General features: G+C 45.8%; 1 protein-coding gene across 2 annotated transcripts in view; it reads right to left on the reverse strand.

Annotated features, from left to right (window-relative positions):
* Positions 1–24,982, reverse strand: part of RERE (arginine-glutamic acid dipeptide repeats) — a 399,605-nt gene that overhangs the window by 84,076 nt on the left and 290,547 nt on the right. For both annotated transcript variants that reach the window (XM_055137557.1, XM_055137558.1), the window contains 3 exons: positions 21,057–21,181; positions 19,173–19,272; positions 4,061–4,159 (listed from right to left, as the gene is read on the reverse strand). In XM_055137557.1, the coding sequence (XP_054993532.1) occupies positions 4,061–4,159; positions 19,173–19,272; positions 21,057–21,181 (324 nt within the window). The remainder of the gene's footprint in view (positions 1–4,060; positions 4,160–19,172; positions 19,273–21,056; positions 21,182–24,982) is intronic.

The following is a 24,982-nucleotide window of genomic DNA, read 5'->3' on the forward strand; positions in this document are numbered from 1 at the left end:
TTATCAGAATCTTCCTTTGGCCAATCAATTATTGTCTCTCCTTCACTCGAGGTTTGAGAAAGTGAAGTTTAACTTCCTATAAGGGGACCATTTGACCCTATGCTCCCCAGGGTTGGACGGCTGCCAAACACTTCTCAAACTGCAGACTGACACAAGAAGAAAAAAATAATAATCAAAAAATCAGCCCAGGAGCTGGAGTGATAGCACAGTGGATAGGGCATTTGCTTTGCACGCGGGTTCGATTGCCAGCATCCCATATGGTACCCCGAGCACTACCAGGAGTAATTCCTGAGTGCAGAGCCAGGAGTAACCCCTGAGCATCGCTGGGTGTGACCTAAAAAGCAAAAACACACACACACACACACACACACAAAAAAAAAAAAAACCAAAAAAAGCAAAACAACAACAAAAACAAATAAAAAAATCAGCCCAACACACAAGGCTTAAGGATCATCATTCTTCACCCAGAATATTCAGTACTTTATTAATTTATTTTGGATTTGGGGCAAGACGTTGCAGTGCTCAGGGCTTACTCCCAGCAGGGCTCAGGAGACCAAGTGGGATGCTGGGGATTGAACCCAGGTCAGCAGTGTACAAGCCAAGGGCCCTTCCTGCTGCACTATGGCTCCAGTCCTCATTCAGCACTCTAATCAGTCAAGTTTCATTTCTCAATATAAAACCAGCTTTTTTCTTAGGTGTCAGAATCCCCATTCCACCCCACCATCTCTTTAAGTCCCCACAAAAGCAGCATGGGAAGGGAAGCCAACATTTGTTAGGGGGTGGGGAGGAGGGATAGAGGGGGATGGGGTGAAGCACATTCCAGGCCCGCTGCTCAGGGCATGGACCGCCAGGGGCAAAGTTGTGTGCCTGCCCGAGACAGCTTCTTTTCTTTTTTTGGTTTTGGCCCACACCTGGTAATTCTCAGGGGTTACTCCTGGCTCTGTATTCAGGAATCTCAAGGCAGTGCTCAGGGGACCCTATGGGGTGCCAAGGATCCAACTGGGGCTGACTGTGAGTTTTCGCTAGAAAAAGGCACGGGCGCATGGCACACAAGCGGTCGGTGACAGAGCCGTTCCCACGGCCGGCTCACAGTGACGACAGATGAAGGACCAGGGGAGTGAGAGAAACAAGACCCGCGCTCCAGGCTGGTCGTAGTCCAATTCTCTCTCCTCCCCAGCGTAGTCCAATTCTCCCTTACAGTACAACTGCACTCGTAGCTTTGGTCCTAGGCCAGTCATCAAAGTTCCATCATCCTACTCTTGTAGACTCAAAGTCCTCTACACAGTGCTCCTAGTCCCCCTAGTTCCCACCTCTCCAGTCCCCTTTCCCCTTCCTGCACAGTTATGAAGCAATCCTGAAGGGTGGGATACACACAGATGGGGTTGAACATTGTCCTGACAATAAACAGAGGGAAAGCCCCTCCTTCAGGGGGAGTTCCAGGGAATTAACTCAAGGACAAAATCTCATCTGAGGGGTCAGCACTCCAGATTACTAGGAGACCCACTCAAGGGCGGGATTCGGTCCAGGGAGTATTGCTTCCTCCTTTCCGCAGCTAGAAATCCATTTAAACAATCACAGTAAATTTACCTCATATAATATTTCTAGTCATTTTGTATGAACACAGTAAGAGATGTATTAAGCTTAGAGGCTGGTTCTTCCTGAGGACATCTCGCTGTATATTCTAGACCACAGTCTTCAGGCCAGGTGAAGGTTAGTCTTTCCCAACCTCAGCAGGTCATGACAGAATGTGTCCCATGACCATACTCTTAATGTATTTTACTTATGGTGCTTAGCTTGTCCCTTTTTGATGCCAGGGTAGCTTACTGCTTGCCCTGGGCCCATCCAGTCCCTTTGTTGGGACCCTCCTTTTGGGGGCATTAGGAAGTAAGGGCAACTGAATCAAGTAAATATGATGGAAGTCCAGAAATAAATATTATTTGGAGTCAATTAACTCCCATGTTATAAAAGCATAGTACCAATCGTCTTCCTGTGTCTATACAAAATGGACATTGCTAAATGAACCATGCAAGTGACATAAAGGAAACAAAAAAGCAATATAGAATTATCAGTACTTGATGGAATTGGGTGTGCCTTAGGAGCATTGTTGTGGGAGTAACTCAATAAACCTAAGCTCCTTGGTGCCCAACCCACTGCACTGTACCATCTCTACAGCCTCAAAATGGGGAAAAAAAAACCCCAAAATTTCCTGTACCCAAGGAATAGAGCCAAGCTTAGAGTACCTGCCTTGTAACCAAATGGTCACAAGTTCAAATCTCTGTACCTTCTGAAGTGACTTCTGAACACTACTGGGTGTGAAGTATGTGCATGTGCGTGCACATACTGACACAGACACATACACGTGTGCACACATGCACACACATATACATACTCCAACACATAGGCAAGCTTGTTAAAAATAGCAAGAGCAGACTGGAGAGATAGTACAGGAGGGAGGGCGCTTACCCTGCACATGGTCGAATAAAATGAGATCCTAGGCATCACCAGAAGTGACTCCTGAGTGCAGAGCAAGGAGTAACCCCTGAGCACTGCTGGGTGTGACCCTCAAACAAATAAAAATAAAAACAGTAACAGCAACTTCATCCTAAGTATGAAAAATTTAGTCTTAAGGGACTAGGAAAGCTTTTGAGCCATTTCAGTGCAGGCCGACTGCCTGCTGTCCCCATGCCCCCCTCTCCTCTCAGTGCCCACCCGTGCCCACTGATAGTAGCTCCTGAAAACAGCCTCCACTTCATTTTTTTTTCTTTTTGGGTCACAGCTGGCGATGCACAGGGGTTACTCCTGGCTCTGCACTCAGGAATTACTCCTGGCGGTGCTCAGGGGACCATATGAGATGCTGGAAATCGAACCCGGGTTGGCTGTGTGCAAGGCAAACGCCCTACCCGCTGTGCTATCGCTCCAGCCCCATCCACTTCTATAATGCCGCAGGGCCCTGTAACCAATACCAACCAGCTAAACAACCAAAATTCTTTCCAACCCCCTTTTTGGAAGGGTGTGCTCAGAGCTGATGCCTGGCTCTGTAAGACATCACTTCTGGCAGTGCTTGGGAGACCACAGGGGGTGCCAGGAATAACTTCAGGTTAGTTACCTGCAAGGCAAAGTGCCTTATCAGCCGTACAATCTTTCTGGCACAAAATTTACTTTAAAAAACTTACAAAATTGGGGCTGGAGCGATAGCACAGCGGGTAGGGCATTTGCCTTGCACGCGGCCGACCCGGGTTCGATCCCCGGCATCCCATATGGTCCTCTAAGCACTAGAAAACCAGAGCCGGGGAGGCCAGAAGGACCCTCCCAGCCCTGAGATCTTTGCGTTTAGGCTCTGGCCTTCAGAGATGCACATTAATAAATTTGTGACTTTGAGCCACCGTTTTTAAGTATGAAAAATAAACTTACAAAATTTACTTAAAAAAAGAAAATAATATTTTTTCTCTTTCTTTGATATCTGCGGAAATTCTTCCAAACATCAGGCCACAGATGCAGTTTAAGAGTTGGGATATTACAGTGGGTAAGGTGCTAGCCTTGCATGCTCCATACCCGGGTTCAATCTCTGACATCCTATATGGTCCCCTGAGCAGCCAGGAGTAGTTCCTGAGTGCAGAGCTAGGAGTAAACTTGAGCATCACCACATATGGACTACCTCCCCACACCAAATGTAAAATCTAAAAAACAAACCCTAAAAAAAGGAAACAAAAACAAAACAGTCCTGGAGCTAAGGCACATGCCCTGCACGGAGCCAGTCTAGTCTGACTCCTGGCAGTGCAATCCCAAGCACCGCTGGGAACAATTCCCAAGCACAAAGCCAGAGAAGGAACCATGCAACACCGAACCGCAAAGTTCAAAGGGAAAAAGTCTATTTCCCGTTATCTGTGGAACCCAAGTGGATGACGCTCAAGCCTTTCTGTATGGTGACGAGATTGAAGGGTTCTTTCCTCGCCTGCTGTCGTCATGCACTGTCCACACAGGAGACAGTCTTTGGGGGGGCCCATCCCTCCCGTCCCCGAGTGGCAGAGAGACACCCCGATGAACGCCCGGCTGTGCTCACCACTTCGTCCTCCGTCCAGCACTTCTCAATCAGCTTGGGCACGGGCTTCTTGACCAGGCGCTGCAGGGCTTTGCCAGCATCGTAGCCGCTCTCATGGAGCTAGAACGACAGCAACAAGTGCAGTGAGCAAAGCGAACGGGACACAGAGCCAAATCCAAAGAGGGGAACCTCCACGGGCTCCAAGGCAAGCAGCAGGGGACCAAGCGTCATTTCAGTCTGCGGGATAATTGGTTCTCACCGTACGCCCACCATGCACCCACGCCATTCCCCCACTGCAGCTGTCCTGGGTGACAGGTAAGGGGGAGAATGTCCTGACCGTAGCGAGAACAGAAGTACGAATAACAATAACAAACATACTGAACATCTGGCCTGGCACCAAGTGAGGCCCTCTGCATGCACTCCCAGCTGTCCAGAACCCTAGGGCGGGATTTGCTCACTTCATCTTTTGGGTTGGGACCTCAGCGCCTCCAGGAATGAGGGCAGTCAAGGGCAGAAGGCGCTGCGTAAGTGCTCAGACACTAAGGCCAGGCTCCAGCCACGGCCGGGCAACCCCCGACATTGTCCCATTCTCCAAGGCGGCCTACAGACATGCAGCTCACATTCTTTCTCTTTTGTGTTCGTGACTTTCAACTATAGTAATTTTGCTATTTAAAATTTCATTAAAATTTATTCTTTGCTTTTTAAAAAAGAATATCTAAAATATAAGAACTTTAAGGGGGAAATAATTTAGTAATACTAATGTTCTTAGTATGAAAACATTTAAGACCGTAGCTGTTAGCTTAGTGGACATTCCTTTCAGGACTAGCTTCCTCTCTGACCCAAGCTAATGTACTTTCCCACTCCACATCCTTCCAACCTTGGCCGCGTCTTAGCTGTAGCCCCGACTTGTCCTGCAGACATATTCCTCTATTAGCTTCTGGAACTCCACCTCCCCCGAGATCCTGAGTCTCAACTTGGTGACAATGGAGAGGAGCAAATACAAAAATCTTCTGGCTCAATCTCCCTCCTACAGCAGTTGCCCCTCCAAAACTCTCGACCCCCTTCTCTGACTCAAGCCTCTCAATGGCTGAGGTGAGCACGGCCTGCATTGCCAATGTCTACTGCAGCAATGGAGTATACTCCAAAACCTCTTGGGAAATTGGTCAATGTCTTCACCTAGACTGAAACACGAAGGGTCACTCTTACAGCCTAGTTAAATCTCTCGCATGAGGGGGTTGGGGTCTACACCTAGGTGTGGTCACCATCAATAGGGTAAGGTTCCTTTCCCTCAGGGGATGCTTCTCCTAGGACTTAATTCTCTTTCAGCAGGAGGATCCACCCAAGGGCGGAGTCCCATGAATGTGTTTCTCTTCTCCTCAGCCAGCAAACATATAAGAAATCATAATATTAATTATTTTGTATGGACACAATAAGAGATACATTAAAGCTTATAGAATTGCTCTCCTGGGGCCATCTCAATCTCAGACTACAGTGCTCAGGCCAGATCAGTCTTTCCTATCCCTGGCAGGGTCCTAGTCTCATCATTACTTTTGGATCATGACAGCATTTGTCTATGATCAAGCTCTTAATTTATAGTTAAGAATTAGGCACTTTGGCCAGGCCCATCTCGATGCCAGGGTAGCACATAACTCACCGCTTGCCCTGGATCCTTCCCGTCCCTCGTTGGGACCCTGCTTTTGGGGTGCTAGGAACTGAGGGCAACTGAGGCTTAAGTGGAGAAAGCAGATGCCCGGGAGGGAATAATATTCGAGGCCAATTAATTCCCAAGTTATAAAAACATAATATTGTCTTCTTGTATCTATACAAAACAGACATAGCTTTAAAGTAAATTATTCAAAAGGCAAAAGAAGAGGAGAAAGGCAATATTAACTTATGTAATATAAATTCAGTATCCTAGGAAGTTCTGACCTTACAAATTAGCAGAGTCAGATTAAGGGAAAGCCTCAGATTAACTCTTTTGGGGAAGAGAGCATGGAGAAGTGATTATAGCTAAACAAAGGGATGGGAGAGATTCGGGAACACCTCGATGGGTGTGACTGGGGTAAGCCTAAACTCCGGGGAAAACTGGAACAAGCTACTTGTGGCAAGGAGGGAAAGGACAAAGTAATGTCATTCTACACTCAGGGCTTACTCTTGGCTCAGTGCTCAGGGATCACTCCTAGCAGGGCTCAAGGAACCATACAGGGTGCCTGGGATTGAGCCTAGGCTGGCCATGTGCAAGGCAAATGTCCTCCTCACCGTACTATCACTCCAGCCCAAGAACTTCAATGTCGTATTTGAAAAACTCATCAGCAACTGCACAACACTCAGTAAAATTAAGGAACAGATCCTAGCTTTTTCTGCAGGAAACTCACTAAGAAGTAGGGATCTGACACATACAAGATGAGAATCAAGGAACGTAGAAAAATCATGGTCGCTGAGACACTATGAGACAAGAGAGCGCCACATTGTCACTCTCCTGGAGAAGACTCAGAAGGAACTGTTCCCGTGCAGTGCTGGAGAGCAAACCCCACTCTCATGTGGGAAGGCGAGTGCCTCACCCATTGTGCCTCACCCATTGTGCTCTCTTTCCCACTCAATGGTGCTAAATCTGAACTATCCGAGTTACTTTAGGCTACACATTAACTATAGCAATAAGCCAATTACCTTAAAACAGAACAAAGCTTCGTTTGTTTGGATTTTGGCCATACCCGGTGGTGCTCAGGGTTTACTACCTGGCTCTAGGCTCAGAGATCACTTCTGGCAGGACTTGGGGGACCATATGTGTTGCCAGGGATTGAACCTGGTTTGGCAGTGTGTAAGGCAAACGCCCCTACCAGCTGTACTATTGTTCTGGCCCCAACAAAACATTTTAGTAATGATCTAAATGCTAGAGTCCACTTTGGTGGTAAAACTGTATTGTGAGGGTACGGAGGAAGGGTACATGATGAATATAAATGTTAAATATTAACTAATTTATGGTATTCATCAATAACTACTTATAAAAATATTATAGTTTGTGAAAGTTTGAAAATTAGATAATCCAACCTGCTTATAGAGGTGTAAGATTACAATCAAGTGATTTTTATACTTTGCCTAATATCTAGAACAAGCTGATATTTGCCAAATTCTATTGTATATGAACATTTGTGGGTTTTTTTTTCATTTTTAAAATTTTATTGAATCACCGTGAGATAGTTAAAAGCTTTCATGTTTGGATTACAATCTCACAATTGTACCCCAAATTCTCTCCACCTGTGCACACTCCCCCACCACCAATATCCCGGGTATACCCCCCCTTTCCTACCCTCCCCCTGCCTCTATGGCAGACAATATTCCCCATACTCTCTCTCTACTTTTGGGCATTACAGCTTGCAACACAGACACTGAGAGGTCATCATGTATATGAACATTTCTAATAAGATCTTAAACACATAAACTAAAACTGAAAAAAAGGAAATACTGCTTGTTTAATTCTTAAACATCTAAGCGATAATCTGAGATCAGTTCAACCTGACAAATGATACATTTCAAATTAAAAACTCAATAACATTTTGTTTAGTTATAAAGAGAAACAAAGAAAAACTATTGGTTCTGGAGTCCAATGATCCGGGTTTGGACTCTAGCTCTACTTACTATTCATGTGACATTGGGTAAAGAACTTACTCTCTTTGGGCCTCAATTTCATCATCCTGAAGGGTGGGTTAAAGCAGGAGCAGGAGAGAGAGTACAGCGAGTGGGGAGCTGGCCGTGGAGAGGGTAAAACTGGGTTTGACCCAGGTAACCCCTATGGCCCTCTAAGCCTGCCAGGAGTAAAGGCTAAATGCAGAGCTGAGTACTGCCAGGTGTAGCCCCAAACAGAAACAAACAGCAAATGGGGTAGGCGAGAGCGCTGAGGGGCGGAGGACAACTTGTGCATGCAGAAGGCCGCGCTGGTACCCGGAAGGGCACTGGCTCCCTGCACAATGCTGGCACAGGATCAGAGAGACACCAGGTACGGCCCCCCAAACAACAAGTAAAAATAAAATAAAACACACAGATTATATATCAAAATGATGCAGCTAATGTCCTACTCAGGAAGTGAAAACCTGAAATCCTTCCCTCTAAGGTCAAAACTGTCCATTCACAGTAGAGTTAGAAATCCTGGAGGCAAAACAAGCAAACAAAATAGTGCTATGAGGGTTTCAAATTGGGAAAAAAAAAAAAAAACCCACTAAATTATTATTATTCCAGGTAATTTTTTGTTTTTACACCTTTGAACCATGATTGGCTGTGCTCAGAGGTTATTCCTAGATTTGTGCTCAGGGGTCAATCCTGGTGGGGCTTGGGGACTAAAACCCGGTCAGACACATATAAGGCAAGTGTCCTCTATCGGCCACTGATAATGTAGTAAAAACAGAAAAAACTCAAGGATTTCATTAAATAACTCTTAGACACAACAGTATGATAAAGTGGAGGCTACAAATCAATATACAGAAATCATATTGATTTCCATATACAAACAATGAGGTAGAATAGAAAGATATGAAAGACATAATTGTATTCACAAGTGAGTTGCCGCAAAATTCAAGTACCTGTGAATCAATTTAACAAAGGAGGCAAATGACTTACCCAAGGCAAACTATTAATTACTGTTAAAAGAAATAGAAAACAGAAAGAAATGGAACATATTACTTGTTTATGGTGGAAAAATTAACATCATTAAAATAATTATCCTTGGGGCCAGAGTGATAGTACAGCTGGTAGGGCATTTACCTACCCAGGTTCGATTCCCAGCACACTGAGTCATCCTCTAAGCACCCCCGGAATGATTCCTGAGCTCAGAACCAGGAGTAAGCCCTGAGCACTGCTGGGCATGGTTCCCAAACCAAACAGGAATTATTATCCTAGGGGCTGAAGAGATAAGACAGGGCAGTTGCTTTGAATGTTACTATAGCAGGTTTTGAATGTTATTATAGCAGACCCCAGTATGATCCTAGTTACTGCCTATGGTCCCCCAAGACTTCCGGAAGCGACCCCTGAGCAGTCAGGTTTGGCAGCAAACCCACCTACCCTCACCAAATCATCATCTAACCCAAAGCACACAACTTTAGTTTGTTTTGTTTTTTTCTTTTTGAGTCACACCCGGAGATGCACAGGGGTTACTCCTGGCTCTGCGCTCAGCAATTACTCCTGGCGGTGCTCAGGGGACCATATGGGATGCTGGGACTCAAACCTGGGTTGGCCTCGTGCAAAGCAAACGCCCTCCCCACTGTGCTATTGCTCCAACCCCAAATGTACACAACTTTAAACACAAAGTCCTTATCAAAATTTTCATAGCATTATAAAACTTAAGAACAAGGAACAAAACCTGCTATAACAACTCCCCCAAATAGCCAAAGCAATATTGAGAAAAAGAATTTGGGAGATTTTTCTCTGTGGTTTTAAATTATATTACAAAGCTCTCATAATCAAAACTGTGTGGTAAGGCCTAAAGGCAGACTCTTGGGGGCTGGAGCGATAGCACAGCAGGTAGGGCGTTTGCCTTACATGCAGCCGACCCGGGTTTGATTCCCAGCATCCCATATGGTTCCCTGAGCACCGCCAGGGGTGATTCCTGAGTGCAGAGCCAGGAGTAACCCCTTGCATCGCTGTGTGACCCAAAAAGCAAAATAAAATAAAATAAAATAAAATAAAATAAAATAAAATAAAATAAAATAAAATAAAGGCAGACTCTTAGACCAATGGATTAGAGAGCCAGAGGTAAACCTCCAGATACATGGATGATTAATATATGACAAAGGATGTATGTGCATTAAGTGGAACAAGGAAAGCCTCTTCAACAAAGGTGCTGATATAACCGGTTAACCAGCTACTTGCAAAAAAAATAAATCTGATCTCTATCTCATACCATACACAAAAGTTAATTCAAAATGGACCTCAGACTGAGGGGCCTGAAAGAATGTACAGCGGGAAGGGCATTTGCCTTGCATGCTGCCAACCCAGGTTTAATTCCCAGATCCTACATGGTTCCCTGAGCATCATCAGAAGTAATCCCTGAGTATCATCACTACGGCCCCCAAATTAATCCCCCCTCAATTAAAAAAGCATTTTAGATTTAGACCCAAATCTACACAATTTGTCAAGGAAAGGAAGCAGACGCTCCACCATTTTCATCAATGTTCTAGGTTAGAGAATTTTTTTCAGAGACAGGGGGAAAATGGTATAATAAAAAACCACTTATGTTTTACTTAACTATTCATGCTAATAATTTATGAAGTTTGATTAAAACTCGAGTAAAGTATACAGGAAAAAAGGTTTTGAATCGTCTACAACTGATAATAGGCAATTAAATTTAAAAACATAAAGCCCATTTCTAAAGCAAAGAGCTGAGTAAATGGAGTTAAATCAAATATCATTAATCCTGAAGCCATTCCTGGCTTTTAGTGACCCCAGGAGGGCTGTAAATGATGGTGGGAAGGAAGAAGTGCTCGAAAGTCGTTGCTGTGGTTGGCCTTGCACTCTGGAGAGACCATGTGGGTGTTTATCACACACCCACTGAACACAGGATCCCAGGAGCACAGGACGCTGCAAGTCTCTACTTCAGATCTTGTGTTTCCCTGGAAAAACTGCTTCGATTTCAGTGGGAGCCCGTTGCTTGCTGCACTCTATTTTTGATTGAGAGGTGACCCCTCCTTCTTTTGACCCACTATTTGTCCTTTCTTGCTATAAACCCAGTAAATATTAAGTGCCTAACCTCGTCCACCCAGCTACAAGACACACTTGAAAAGTAAGAGGCGTGAGGTTACTTACAACAGTGATGAAATATTTATCGAACAAATTAAGTCAGAGCATCATGGTGCTGTTATCAATAATTCATAAAGACCACTGCAAACACAAAAAGAGCTGGAGCAGAGATCTTCTGACATGCCTCTTCTTCTTCTTCTTCTTTTTTTTTTTTTGGTTTTTGGGTCACACCTGGTGATGCACAGGGTTTATTCCTGGCTCTGCACTCAGGAATTACTCCTGGCGGTGCTTGGGGAACCATATGGTATGCTGGGAATCGAACCCTGGTCAGCTTCATGCAAGGCAAACATTCTACCCACTGTGCTACTGCTCCAGCTCCAGACATGCCCTTTTCTTTGGGACCAAGAGGAACCTTTCTAAAAAGTTACCTCCTCTATTTCTTTAAAAGCAAAAGCCATGCAATTTTATTATAAAAGGGGAAAGAGAGAGAGAACAGACAGGAAATCTGAGTGGGAGGGGTCCAAGCGTGGGTTGCTGAGGGGCCCAGCGACAGTACAGTGAGCAAGGGTGCTTGCCTTGCAGATGGCTGACCTGGGTTCAATCCCCAGGATCCCTTAGGTTCCCCCAAGTCACCAAGAGTGATCCCTGAGTGCAGAGCTGAGAGCAAGTTCTGAGAATGCTGGTGTGGCCAAAGAAAAGACTGGGTTGCCCAAGTCACTGTTCATGTTAAATTTTTTTGGCCACATCACGCTCTGTGCTCAGTTATACTGAGCCTGGCTGGGAGACCAAATACAGTGTCTGGATTTGAACAATCATGGTGGCAACTGTCACACGCTGGTATGTGCACTAGCCTCTGGACTGTTTTCCTTGCCCCCTTTTTATGTATTTATTTTATTTTACTTTTTTGGGAGAGAGGGCTTGGGCCACATCTGGCAGTTCCTCGGGCTTATTTCTGGCCAAGCTCGGGGCAATCAAAGTAGGGCCGCCGTGTGCATGTCAGGGCCCTTACCCGCTAGGCTATTTCTGCGGTGCCTCTGGCTCTTCTTGCAAAGTTCTATTTCCTTCACTTGTTATCCCTACTCCCCGCTCACAGACACTTTCCCGAAACGATTTGGGGGTCACACGCTGCAGTGGCTGGAGCTACTCCTCTATCTGGCTCTGCGCTCAGGAGTGACCCCTGGTAGTGTGCAGGAACCAATGTGGCACAAGGGATCTGAAAAAGGGTCGTCCTCATGCAAGTCAAGGGCCTTCCCTCCTGTATTATTATCTCTTTGGCCACCTAGGACTCTTGCTAGAGAAAATTCTGAGAGTTCAAATTGTTATTTACCTGTTGGAATTTAAAATTTTTTGGTTTGGGGCCATACATGGTGGTACTCAGGGCTTACTCCGCTGGGGATCGAGGGAGCAGACGGGGCACCCAGAGATCACATCTGGGTTGGTCATGTGCAAGGCAAGCACCATGCCTGCTGTACTATCACGTTCTCTCTGCCTCTGATAGACCCCGTGACGTTACTGAGCAACTCTCCAAGCCAGAAACTGTGCTACCCGTGGGAGGAAGCATGGCGTGAAAAAACCGGCTTAGATAAACTACCAGAGTATACTCGGGAGGGGTGCTGGCATTGAAAACAACAGTACTTTCTGAGGAACAACATCCTGGTTTCATTTGCCTGCAACAGAGCCCAGGACGCTGGGCCCCCGATAGCTGGGCCTGTTTAGCCAGCTACATAGACCGTTCCGGTCTGTCACTGCTGCAGTCCAGTTGAACAAGGTGCAAAATTTAAGGTAGGAGCTATTCCTGTTACCAGCTTTGCCCCAAAATGGATGGGCTGAGGTTTTCATTAGTTAAGTGGGCCTACCAACTGCTTAGCTGTGTCCGAGGACAATGGAAAGCTTTCTACATGACATGATGTGGGCCAGAGAGAGTGTGCAGTGGGTAAGGTGCCTGCCTCACACAGGACGGACTCGGGTTTGATCCCTGGTACCACATGGTCCTCTCAGTCCGCCAGGAGTGATCTCTGAATGCAGAGTAAGCCCTGAGCACTGGGTGTGGTTCCAAAACGGAACTAATGAGTGAGGTGAAGTGACATCATGAGACAAGATACTATGCAATGTCGAAGAGCTAACAAGGCAGTGGCATCACCACGGGAAGCACTGTTTTAAGAGCTTGACTCTTAGGCTGCCGGAGGTTCAGCGCACCCACAGTGCTGGGATTACCATCCTCCGGTGGCTTCCTATTGCCCTCTTAGGATTCGCAGGAAGCAAGGCTCAGGCCACAGAAGAAAAACACATTTCTGCATAATTGCCCAAGTTAAATCTGCTTCTCTCACTCTGCCTGACAAATCATTCCCTGCTTATTACTTTCTATAATTTAATATATATAAGTGCTTTACTGGCAAGCTTCTCAAAAGAATAAATAATACTTAATGACTGCCTACAGTTTAATTAACTCATGATTGAATTTCTCATGGATTGCTATAAACATTAAATTATATCCTTCCTCAAAGCTACCAGAGATAGAAATCTTGTTTTAAGTTTTAACTCCCTGTCTAAACAATTCGGAAATTTCAGCAAGTCCATATATAGGACAAAGAGGTGTGAGAATCAACTGTAATACATGATCGTAAAGTGTATTATTTTATGGAGCAAGGATGAAGTCTTAATTTAAATAAGACTGAAAATGTGCACAGATCCCAACAGCTCATTTATACTGCAGCAATCATTAACCATCTCTCGATCTCAGGCAATCTGATTAGCATAAGCTCTGCGTCTTACCACAAGGTTTCAAGTTTCCACCCTGGCTTCTCATCTGAGCTGCCATTTTCTGTCTGCGTGATATTGCAAATAAATTTTCCTTTTGGCATGGCTCAGCTGTCAGGGCCCTCTGTTCTATAATGAACCCATGAATTACATCTCCCTACTCTGACATCTCTGGTCTCACACATCAAAATATTGTTCTTCAATTGTAATTTATAACTTAATTTAAATGTCCCTCTGACTGTGACCTTTGTGGATCAAATGGCAATGCATCTGGCAGTTTCTATGACACCAAAATATCCTTTGACAATTATAACCATTTATAACTGCAGAAAAAGCGTATCTAAACCAGATTGTTATTTGTGCTAAATATTAAATATTTGTAGTCCGCTGAGAACAATATCAAAACTCTAAGTCTTTTGCTACATAAAATATGCTGTTTCTTGGCAAGAAATTGCCAAAATGAGAGGGAAAAAAATATGGGATGTGGAATAGGTCTTAAAATTCTTCATGTAGTATTTAAAATTTTAATTTCTCTCTCTCTTTTTTTTTTTGGTGGGGGGACAGACCCGTGGTACTCAGGGCTTACTCCTATTTCTGCACTTAAGGATCACCACTGGCAGGCTTGGGGAGCCATCTGGGGTGCCAGGGATTGAAATCGGGTCAGCCACATACACAGGCAAATGCCCTATATGCTCTATTATTGCTCCAGACCTGATTTCTTTTTTTAATTGTAGCAGCCACCAAATCTGGTAGTGGCTGGTGGGGCAACCCAGGCAGCGCGGGGGTGGGGTGGCAACAGGGAGCCCATACTCGGGGCATGGACTCGGGCACGGACTTGGGCACTGTTCTACCATCCCCCAGGTGGTTCTCTTGCTCCCTCCCCTTTCTGAACCACACCCAGCAGTGCTCACTGAATAAGCTTATTCCTGGCAGAGCTCAAGAGACCACATGGGGTGCTGGGGCCCGAAACCCAGGTTGAACCTGCGCATTATACTATTGCTCCAGCTCAGTTCTAATTATTCCAACCAGTAACAGAAATGAGAAAGAACTTACTGAAATATATGACAAGTTTAACCTGTAACTTGCAGATGTCAGTACATTTTCATTCACACCTTCTTCACAAACAACCTGGTATCACACTCAAAATACACAGCATGTAGACCTTACTAAGCTAGAATGGGAACTAAAGACTAAAAAAGCAAAATCACTGTTATTCCAAACATTGCTATTCAAGCACCTGACGTACTAAATTTGTCTACATTTTCTTATGGAACCTAGTTTAGAAATAACCACATAGACCCGGATTTAATTGCTGAGTAAGGCTTGAGGAAATGAGTCAGTTAATTTTCGTAAGGAAAGAGAGTTGCACGCCAACCCTCCCCATCCCACGAGGAACCCCCATGTCACTGGATGAGGATCCAGTGTTTGGGAAACATCTCTTGTGGCAGGAATGAGTTAGGTTTTTAGGTTTTCATGACTTCATCCCTCACACAATTCTGCGGGCAAGAATACTACAATGAGAGGTGCAGGATCTCGTTTAGGGCCTATTCTCTAGGGCTAATTCCAATCGAAACCCGGGTGCAAGGAAGTGGGCTGAAACAGTGCCCGCCTCCAATGTCCTTATTACAGCAACAGGGTCAGACGATAAGCTGGGGCCGGTGGGCTCAGGGCCCTGCAGCCCCCCTGACACTGCAAGCACGCTGTCCTTGCCTAACAAGCAGGAGGAGGGAGGGAGGGTGATGAAACTCTGAGTATCACCGCCTCTGGGCTGTCGTGGAAAGCCAGTGCGAGCGCGCCCAAAGCCTAGCGAGTGCTCTCCATGTCGAGGGCATGGGTGCAGCAGGTAAGGCGCTGACCCGGGCTCCGTCCCTGCATCCATATGGTCCCCTGACACCGCCAGGAGTGATCCTTGAGCCAGAATTAGAAGAAAGTTCTGAGCACTGCTGGATGTGGTCCCCAACAAAATCCAAAAAAGCCAAAACCAAAAAATAGAGCAAGGAAAAGACAACCTAGCCATGTAAGACATGAGAATCTGGCAAACTATGACTTGAAACCAGGAGCTGGATCGACAGCACAGCAGGGAGGGCGTTTGCCTTGCACGCGGCCCTCCTGGGTTCGATTCCCAGCATTCCATATGGTCCCCCGAGCACCACCAGGAGTAACCTGAGTGCAGAGCCAGGAGTAACCCCTGAGTATCACTGGGCGTGACCCAAAAAGCAAAAAGCAAAAAAATTAAAACAAACAAACAGGGGGCTGGAGTGATAGCACAGCGGGTAGGGCATTTGCCTTGCATTCGGCCGACCCGGGTTCAAATCCCAGCATCCCATATGGTCCCCTGAGCACCGCCAGGAGTAATTCCTGAGTGCAGAGCCAGGAGTAACCCCTGTGCATTGCTGGGTGTGACCCAAAAAGAAAAAAAAATAAAATAAAATAAACAAAAAAAACCCTATTACTCGAAACCAAAGGTATCAAAACTCTTAAGTCAGATGTGATCTTTGCTAACAGTTCCCAGTAATGACAACACAATATCCTAAGGCACAGCTGATCCTGGGGCCCGAGACAGTCCAACAGGGCAGGCGTCCCTTTTACATGGTTGATCTGGTTCATCTCTGGCGCCCCATACAGTGCCCTGAGCCCCACCAGTAATGATTCCTAAACGCAGGGCCAGGAGTAAGCCCTGGGCACTGCCTGGTGTAGCCTAAAAACGAACAAAAATCAAACCCACAAAAACCAAAACAACCGAAAGTGAAAACAAAACCAGGTTCCCCAAATGTTTGGCTAGGGCTGGAGAGCCAACCCAGTGGATGGGGACAGGGTCAGCCCCGGCACAGTAGCCCTGGCAACCACTCAGCGCACCAAGACAACAGGAGGAAACAAAGTGAAAGGACACTCGCTCCTCAGCTGTGCTGTCCCCGCTTCTCTGTTTCTTTCCTTGCTGATGTCCTTTCTGGAGACGCTGCTGTTCTCACATTTCCCCATACTTCCCCTCTTTCCAAGCAAATTTCGTTCAATAAAAACTACTTTATTTCACCAAAAAAAAAAAAAAAAAAAAAAAAAAGAAGAAGTTAATGGGGCTGGAGCCATAGCCCAGTGCCTAGCAGGTAGGGTGGTTGCCTAGCACGAGACTGACCCAGATTCATTCTCGGGCACCCCCATGTAGTCCTTCCAGGCCCACCAGAATGATCCCTGAGTGCAGGTCCAGTACTCCCTGAGTACTGCTGATGTGGACCAAACCCAAGACACACTATTTTATTAAAAATTAAAAAAAAAAATTTTTTTTACATAAATCACTGTGAGATAGTTACAGATTTAAAAACTTTTTTTTTTTGTTTTTGTTTTTTGGTTTTGGTTTTTGGGTCACACCCGGCGATGCACAGGGGTTACTCCTGGCTCTTCACTCAGGAATTACCCCTGGCGATGCTCAGGGGATCATATGGGATGCTGGGATTAGAACCCGGGTCGGCCGCATGCAAGGCAAACGCCCTACCCGCTGTGCTATCGCTCCAGCCCCACAGACTTAAAAACTTTTGTGCTTACGTTTCAGTCATATACTGACCGAGTACCCATCCCTCCACCAGTGCCCATTCTCCACCACCAATGATTCCAGCATCCCTCCCACCACTCCCACCCCTCCTCCCACCCATCCCACTTCTGTGGCAGGGCATTCCCTTTTGCTCTCTCTCTCTCCTCTTGGGTATTGTGATCTGCAATAGAGGTACTGAGTGGCCATCATGTTTGGCCTATAGTCTACTTTCAGTCGCATCTCCCATCCCGAGCGGGCCCTCCAAGCACCCTTTACTTGGTGGTCCCTTCTCTATCTGAGGTGCCTTTTCCCCAGCATATGAGGCTGGCTTCCAAGCCGTGGAGCAACCCTCCTGGTACACATCTCTGCTATTCTTTGGTGTAAGTCTCGCATTCTGTTACTTTATATTCCACAAATGAGTATAATCCTTTTGTGTCTGTCCTTCTTTCTCTTTCTCTCTCTCTCTTTTTTTTTGAAGTAAAACATTTTATTTGGAGGATCTCTGAAGGGAAGGAGGAAGAGAAAATGGGAGAGAGTGGCAAGGGAGAGACAGAGTAATGCGCTCAAGGTAGAATGCGGGCTTCTCCAAGGGCTCTTGGGCTGGCTTTTTTTTGTTTGTTTTATTAGAGGATCACTGTGATGTACAGTTACAAACTTATGAACTTTTGTGTTTGCATTTCACTCATACAGTGATCGTTTACCCATCCCTCCACCAGTGCCCATTCACGTCCACCAATGATCCCAGTATCCCTCTCACCACCCCACCCTGCATTTCCTTTTGTTTGTCCCTCTCTTTCTGACTCATTTCATGTTGTCATTTCATTTTCATTCTGACTCATTTCATGTTGTCATTTCATTTCGTGTTGGTCCACTTATATGCAAATTTTGTAACATCATCCTTTCTAACAGCTGCATAGCATTCTATTGTATAGATGTACCAAAGTTCCCAAGACACACTTTTAAAGATGGGACGGAGAGAAGGGGAAAGATGATTGATTTTGGTTTAGGATTGAACTATAGTCCCAGAGAGGGGTAGGGCGGAAAACAGAAATTAAAATAAAGCTAAACAGAATACAAATGTTTGAGGGCTGGAGTAATAGCACAGAGGGCATTAAAGAGAATACAAATGTTTGAGGGCTGGAGTAATAGCACAGAGGGCAGGGCGTTTGGCCTGCATGCAGCTGACCAGGATTCAATCCCCGGCACCCCATATGGTGCCCTGAGCCCACCGGGAGTGATCCCTGAGTACAGAGCCAGGAGTAACAATTGAGCACTGCCAGGTGTGGCCCCCAAATCAAAACAGGCAATAATTCACTTTTATAGCCCTTACAGAATATAGCTGCTGGCCAGACAGTGTCAAAGAGTATTAACTGGTCTCTGCAATCACTCTGTAGCAGAGCGAGTTCTGTCTTAGTGGTGTTAAGGTAGCCAAGCAGTCGTGGTGGAATGTCAGACAGCCAACCCATCGATACAGGCCTGCTAGGGTCACTTTCTTTTCTAACTGAAACATCTATATGGTTTTAAAGTCAAATTAATAAAATATCATTTCTTTGGGTAAAGTCTAGCTTCTTCCCTATTCCCTCCATGTACTTTTAAACCCAAAGTCAGACAAAGAGACAATGAAAATCATGAGGCTCTGGGGCCAGAGGGCGAGTGCAACAGGCAGGCATTCACCCTACACACGGCCACACTGATTCCATCTCCCCATATGGTCCCCTGAGCGCTGCCAGGAGGGAGCCCTGAGTACCACTGGTATGGCCCAAAAGCAAAGGAAGAAAGAAAGTCACAGGCCCTGGATCCCCAGCTCAGTCTGCGTCCTTAGGGGACTTAGATTCATTTCCTTATACCGACCCCTCCTCCGAGGATTAAACTCCATCATCCTCACATGCTGTGAGGACTAAACAAGATCACCGTGCACAGCCTTCAGCTACAGAGTCAGACTCGGGGAACCCCCCGCCCCGGAGTAGACGGTAGACCCTATGGGCCAGGCCCAAGTGGACTCGTCTCTTGAAAGTCACAGGGTGTGCGCCAGCTGCTGCAGGCTCCTTCTCCTCCCGTGACCATCAACTCAAGACAGAAACACAGGACAAGGGCTCTCCCCCCGCAGATTGACTCTGAGAGACTCACAGTGTTCAAAGCATTGAGTGTGGTGTCATCCCGTGACGCTGCGACACAGCCATCCTCCGTGGAGCCGCCGTCACACATTCCCGCAAATGCCGCCATACTCCTGGCGAGAAAGGAAGGGAAACCATCAGCACAGGGGACTGAACCCTAAGGATGCAGAGAACATTTCCAGCCCGGGCCATATTCTATTACACGCATTAAAAAGCCAGAGTTTTCCGTCATGTTTCAGCTTATTAAGATAATTTTTAGGGGCCAGAGCAATAGAATAACTTTCGTCTTGCATGCAGCTGAGCCTGGTTTGATCCCTGGCACTTGATATGGTCTCCCAAACCCCACCAGAAGTGACCCCTGAGCATGCAGCCAGGAGTAAGGCCTGAGCACCACCCAGTGTGGCTTCCAAATGGAAAAAAACTTAAAAAACAAAACCAAACAAACAAAAAATTTTATTAAGTTCCTCTATGGCTATTTACTCAGAAAAAAAAAATGTTTCTTTCATTTAGATCCGTCTTGCTTCTCTTCTCTTGTTCATCTTTTTCTTTCTTTTTTTTTTGTTTGTTTTTGGACAGCACCTGGTAGTACTCAGCAATTATTCCTGGCTGTGCACTCAGAAATTACTCCTGGCAGGCTTGGGGTACCACACGGAGAGCGGGGATAGAATCCGGGGTCAGCCATGTGCGAGGCAAATGCCCTCCCCGGCCCGCTGTGCCACTGCTCCAGCCAACTCTCTCACTTCTTCCCAAGCTTTATCAGCTTAGTATGAGGGCTGGACAATCTAAACATGTAGCAGCAGTCAACTGGGTTACAATATTTTGAAAGAAATCTCCAAAAACAAGTGAAATGAAGTCCTCTGAAAGCTTTTGTGCTCTCCACACTAACTGCCATTAAGCAGGCTGCAGAGAGCACCCAGGAGATGCTCGCCTCTCTGAAGCCCCCTCTGACCACACATGACCACACAACACTGTGCCCACGAAACTCAACTCTTTGTTTGGAAGCTGAACCTGGTGGTCTCAGGGCTTACTTCCGGGCCTGTGGTCACTTCAGGCAGAGCAAGGGATCGAAGCCAGGCTGGCTGCTTGCAAGGGAAACTCCTTCCTGCCCGACTCTCCCGGGCCCCTTGGACTGATGACGATGCAGTGAGTTTCCAGAATCAGTGCAGACAAAGCAAGTCTCTCTGCATACGGTGTCAGGAACAGATATGAAATTCTCTTTTTTATTTGTTTATTTTTGGGCCACGCCCAGCAGTGCTGAGGACTGAAGCCAAGCTTGATGCTCCAGGAGGGGATGGAGGCGCATGTAGCGGTCAGGCACAGGCCAGATGCACGCAAGGCCCTAGCTATTGTACCATCTCTCAGCCCACCACTGAGGCTTCTTGTAGCTTAGCAAACTCAATGAGCATGGGCCAGAGAGAGAGTTTCGTGGTACAGCTTGCCCCCTGTATACGCCAGAGCTGGTTTTAAAGCTCAGTACCCCCCTAGGGGCCCCTAAGCCCTAGCAAAAGTGATTCCTAAGCAGAGAGCCAGGAGTAAGCGCTGAGTACCACTGGGGGTGGCCACACATCAACCAAACAAGCAAAAACAGTGACCAGCTATCAAGTAACGACACTTTTAATGACATCCTAAATGATCCACTTACTTGTCTGGATTGATACATGTTGTAACTGCACACATGGCTTTAGAAGCTGTCTTTCCCAAGCTCTAAACTTTGATCTAGGGCAACTGTCAAGAAGGGAAACTTGACTTTACCCTGGTAAACTTTTCTCTGTATGAAGGATCAGGACTGTAATTACTTGGAGAGAAAGTACTCGTAAGAGTATATATAACAAAAAAAAAGTCCCAGAATGCTCAATATATAAGCAAAGCTCAGGAAAACAGGTCAGAAGCCTAGTACCTTGCTGCCCTCAAGTACATAAGCAGGTCACAGTCATTGACTCCAGGCATCCAAACCAGTTCCTCATGCTGGGTCACAGTATCACCATCTGGAGAAGGAAATGGCTGCAAGTCCGGAAGTTTGGCCTGTAAAACAGAGAAGAAACCAAAATCAAGGCACATTCAACAAGGAATGCTGGCAGGCAGACCTAGGCACAGTGGCTTACTGGGCTTCCCTTAGGCAGTACCAAACTAACTGAGTCACTGAAACGGGTCTGGAGCACAGGATCGATCAGTTCAGCGTACAAGATATGGCAAGGGACTGCTTAATCTCTGTCTGAGGACCAGCATGACCCAAAGATGGAATTGGAAATGGGGATGCAGGTATACGGGGAAAAAGTCTCAGAAATAAAAGGTCTCTGTTAAAGAAAAAAAAAAACCCACAAAATTTTTTTTCAAAACAAGAAGTTAACGAAAACAAAACAAACTTGCCATCACTATCACCACCAGCCATAAGAAATATAAATCAGAAAAACCACCAGAGATATTTGCTTAAAATGTAAATAGATTTATGATTTGGACCTGGGAGACAACTCGAAAGGTGGGAGCGCGTGATCTGCATGTGGAAGCTGAGGAGTCAGTCACCAGCACCTTGTGGTCCTCTGAGCACCACTGGATGTGGCCAAAATAAGATTCTATTTAGAAGCTGGGGAAATGTTTCAAAGAGCTGGAGCACGTGCCTAACATATGGGAACCCCAGATTCTATCTACGGCACTACATGGCCTTCCCAACAAGCACTGTGGCAGGAGTAGCTCCCAAGCACTGCTGGGTATGGCAAAATAGGGGGAAAATTAAACTATCATACTAAGTTAAGATACGTCATAGCAATAAAAGTCATGGCCAACACGGGGTGGAGGGGAGGTGGAGGGGGTAAGAGTGAGGGCGTGTTTGAATTAACACTGAAAAGCAGGTTGGCCATGAGGATGGAGGCAGAATTAGTCGAGCAGTTTCTGGGACAGGGGCTGCTTGTGAAGGTGACTTTCTGAGATGGCAGAAATGTCACCCTCCTAAGAACTGGTGCAGCTATCCAATGGCTGTTTGTTCTTCTTCTTCTTCTTTTTTTTTTTTTTTTTTGCTTTTGGGGGCTACAGGGCTTCTCTGTGCTCAAGGGTCACTCCTGGCTGGGCTGAGAGGATCCTATGGGATGCCAGGAACTGAACCCAGACTGGCCACGTTTAAGACAAGTGCCCTCCCCACTGTACTCTCTCTCCAGTGCCCCCAATGCCTACAAATGTTAATGACTTTAAAACAAAGTATCTTTGTGAGGGAAAACCAGCTCAAACCCCTAGGGAAAAATGGACTAGGAACATAATTACAGTTTATGGAGAAAAGGAAATGAAAAAAGTTCTTAATCATAAGATTATCAATTCTGCTGACAAGAGAAACACGGATTAATGCTATGAGACTGAAACGCATTACTCCAAATTATGACAATATCCAAGGCTGTGGAAACTAGGGAAAAAAACAAAACAAAACAAGACAACACGAAGATATTCCTAAGTGGACCCTGAATTTATAGCTAATCACCAGTGGACTTTCAATTAACAACTCTTTATTTTTTGGTTTCTTGGTCACCCTGGGTGGTTCTTAGAACTTACTCCTGACTCTGCATTCAGGGGTCCCCCCCTAGTGGGCTCAGGGGACCATATGGGGTCCCAGAGATAGAACCTAGGTCAGCTGTATACACGGCACCCTACCCACTGTACTCTTCCTGCCTGTAATTAACTTTATACCCACTGGTATCCACTAGAAGCTACTAGGAAGCAATTCAATATTTTGAAAACTAGGTAACAGAGCAGAAGCAGGATTTATTTTGTTTTCTTAAGTTAAGAAACCAAGTAAGAGGGAAGTTTCATATATCCTGCTAATGAAAAAGAAAATGACAGGAATAGAATACCACCATTTGGAACTCCCTAAAAACTCTAAGTAACAACCAACGGCTGTCTCTCCTCTTAAAAGAGCCACATGCCTGACTCCTGGCAGAAGTACACACACACACACACACACACACACACACACACACACACGGGAAGAATGAAGCCAGCAAAGAGGGTCAAATTGGAACATATTAAAACCTCTAGATTAAACCTCAAATTTTCAAGATATGCCAAGGACAAGAGAATAAACTCAAAGATTCAAAGATACAATCATCAATATCCAGACTGTGGGAGACTGTTGACTATATGGATGCATGCTTCGGGGCCAAACCTGGTGGTGCTCTGGGATCACTCCTGGCTCTGTGCTCAGGGATTACTCCTGGTGGTGACTCAGGGAATCACACGTGGTGCCAACGATAGAACTGGGGTCGGTGGCATACACGGCAAGTGCCTTACCCACTACACTATCTCTCCAGCTCCCAAATTATTTACTTTTTTTTGCTTTTTGGGTCACACGGGGCGATGCTCAGGGGCTACTCCTGGCTTTGCACTCAGGAATCACTCCTGGCGGTGCTCAGAGGACCATATGGGATGCTGGGAATCGAACCCGGGTCGGCCGCGTCAAGGCAAACGCCCTACCCGCTGTGCTATCTCTCCAGCCCCCCAAATTATTTTTAAATCCAAACTGTCCAAGTTAGTTCAGGCTATGTATTAACTCTAACAAAAAGTCAACTACCTTAAACTGAAGAAAACATTTTAATAATAATGCAAATGCGGGGCTCGAGCAATAGCACAGCGGGTAGGGCGTTTGCCTTGCACATGGCCGACCCAGGTTCAATTCCCAGCATCTCATATGGTACCCTGAGCACCGAGAGGGTTGATTCCTGAGTGCAGAGCCAGGAGTAACCCCTGTGCATCACCGGGTGTGACCCAAAAAGAAAAAAAATAAAATAAATGCTAGATTCCACTTTGGCCGTAAAACAGTATTGTAAGGGTGTGGGGGAAAGGGTGTGCAACGAATGTGAATGCTAAATATTAACTAATTTAGTCTATGCTTTTCATCATTCAACTAATAATCATTTGGGAAGGTTCAAAACTATTCAATCCAGCCTGCTTTCAGAAGCATAAGACTATAGGGGGCTAGACAGACAGTACAGTGGGTAGGGTTTGACCCCCAGCACCCCAGATGGTCTCTGAAGCACAAAGCCAGGAGTAAGCCCGGAGCACAGCCGGGTGCTCCCAAAACAACCCCGCCCCCAAAAATATAAGATTACAATAAAGTGAGATTTTTATGTTACCTAATACCTAGAACAAGTAGTTATTTCCAAAATTCTATTGTACATAAAGATATCTAGTAAGATGTTAAAACACATAAACTGAATAAGGGAAAAACTGCTTGACTATTTAAAAACTTTATAAACAATTTTTTTTTTTTTTGCTTTTGGGTTCACATCCGGTGATGCACGGATTACTCTTGGAGGTCTTTGGGGGACCACATGGGATTTTGGGAATTGAACCCGGGTCAGCCGTGTCCAAGGCAAAGTTAGATTATAACTCTAACTCTATTTGTTAGAGTTAATACATAGCCAAAACTTAATAAACACTTTCTTTCCTTTTTGGGTCACACCCAGCAATGCACAGGGGTTACTCCTGAATCTGCACTCAGGAATTGCTCCTAGTGGTGCTGGGGCGGCCATATGGGATGCCGGGGATTGAACCCTGGTCGAGTGCAAGGCAAACACCCTACCTGCTGTACTATCACTCTGGCCTCTTAATAAACAATTTTAAAGGAATAATCTGAAATCTGAGCGGGATGGAGGAATCGAACCTGGGTCAGCTGCATGCAAGGCAAATGCCCTACCTGCTGTTCCAACCCAACCCCCAATACATTTTAACGTACTATCTCTGGCCCTAATGGGATACCCGTTAGAACACAGCAGTCAATTTCTTCAACACAAACACTGAAAGAGCGAAGGAAAAAGATAAGTAAGTATGCAAATTAAAAGACTT

This window comes from Sorex araneus, chromosome 5 (assembly GCF_027595985.1).
Source record: "Sorex araneus isolate mSorAra2 chromosome 5, mSorAra2.pri, whole genome shotgun sequence".
NCBI classification, from domain to species: Eukaryota; Metazoa; Chordata; class Mammalia; order Eulipotyphla; family Soricidae; genus Sorex; species Sorex araneus.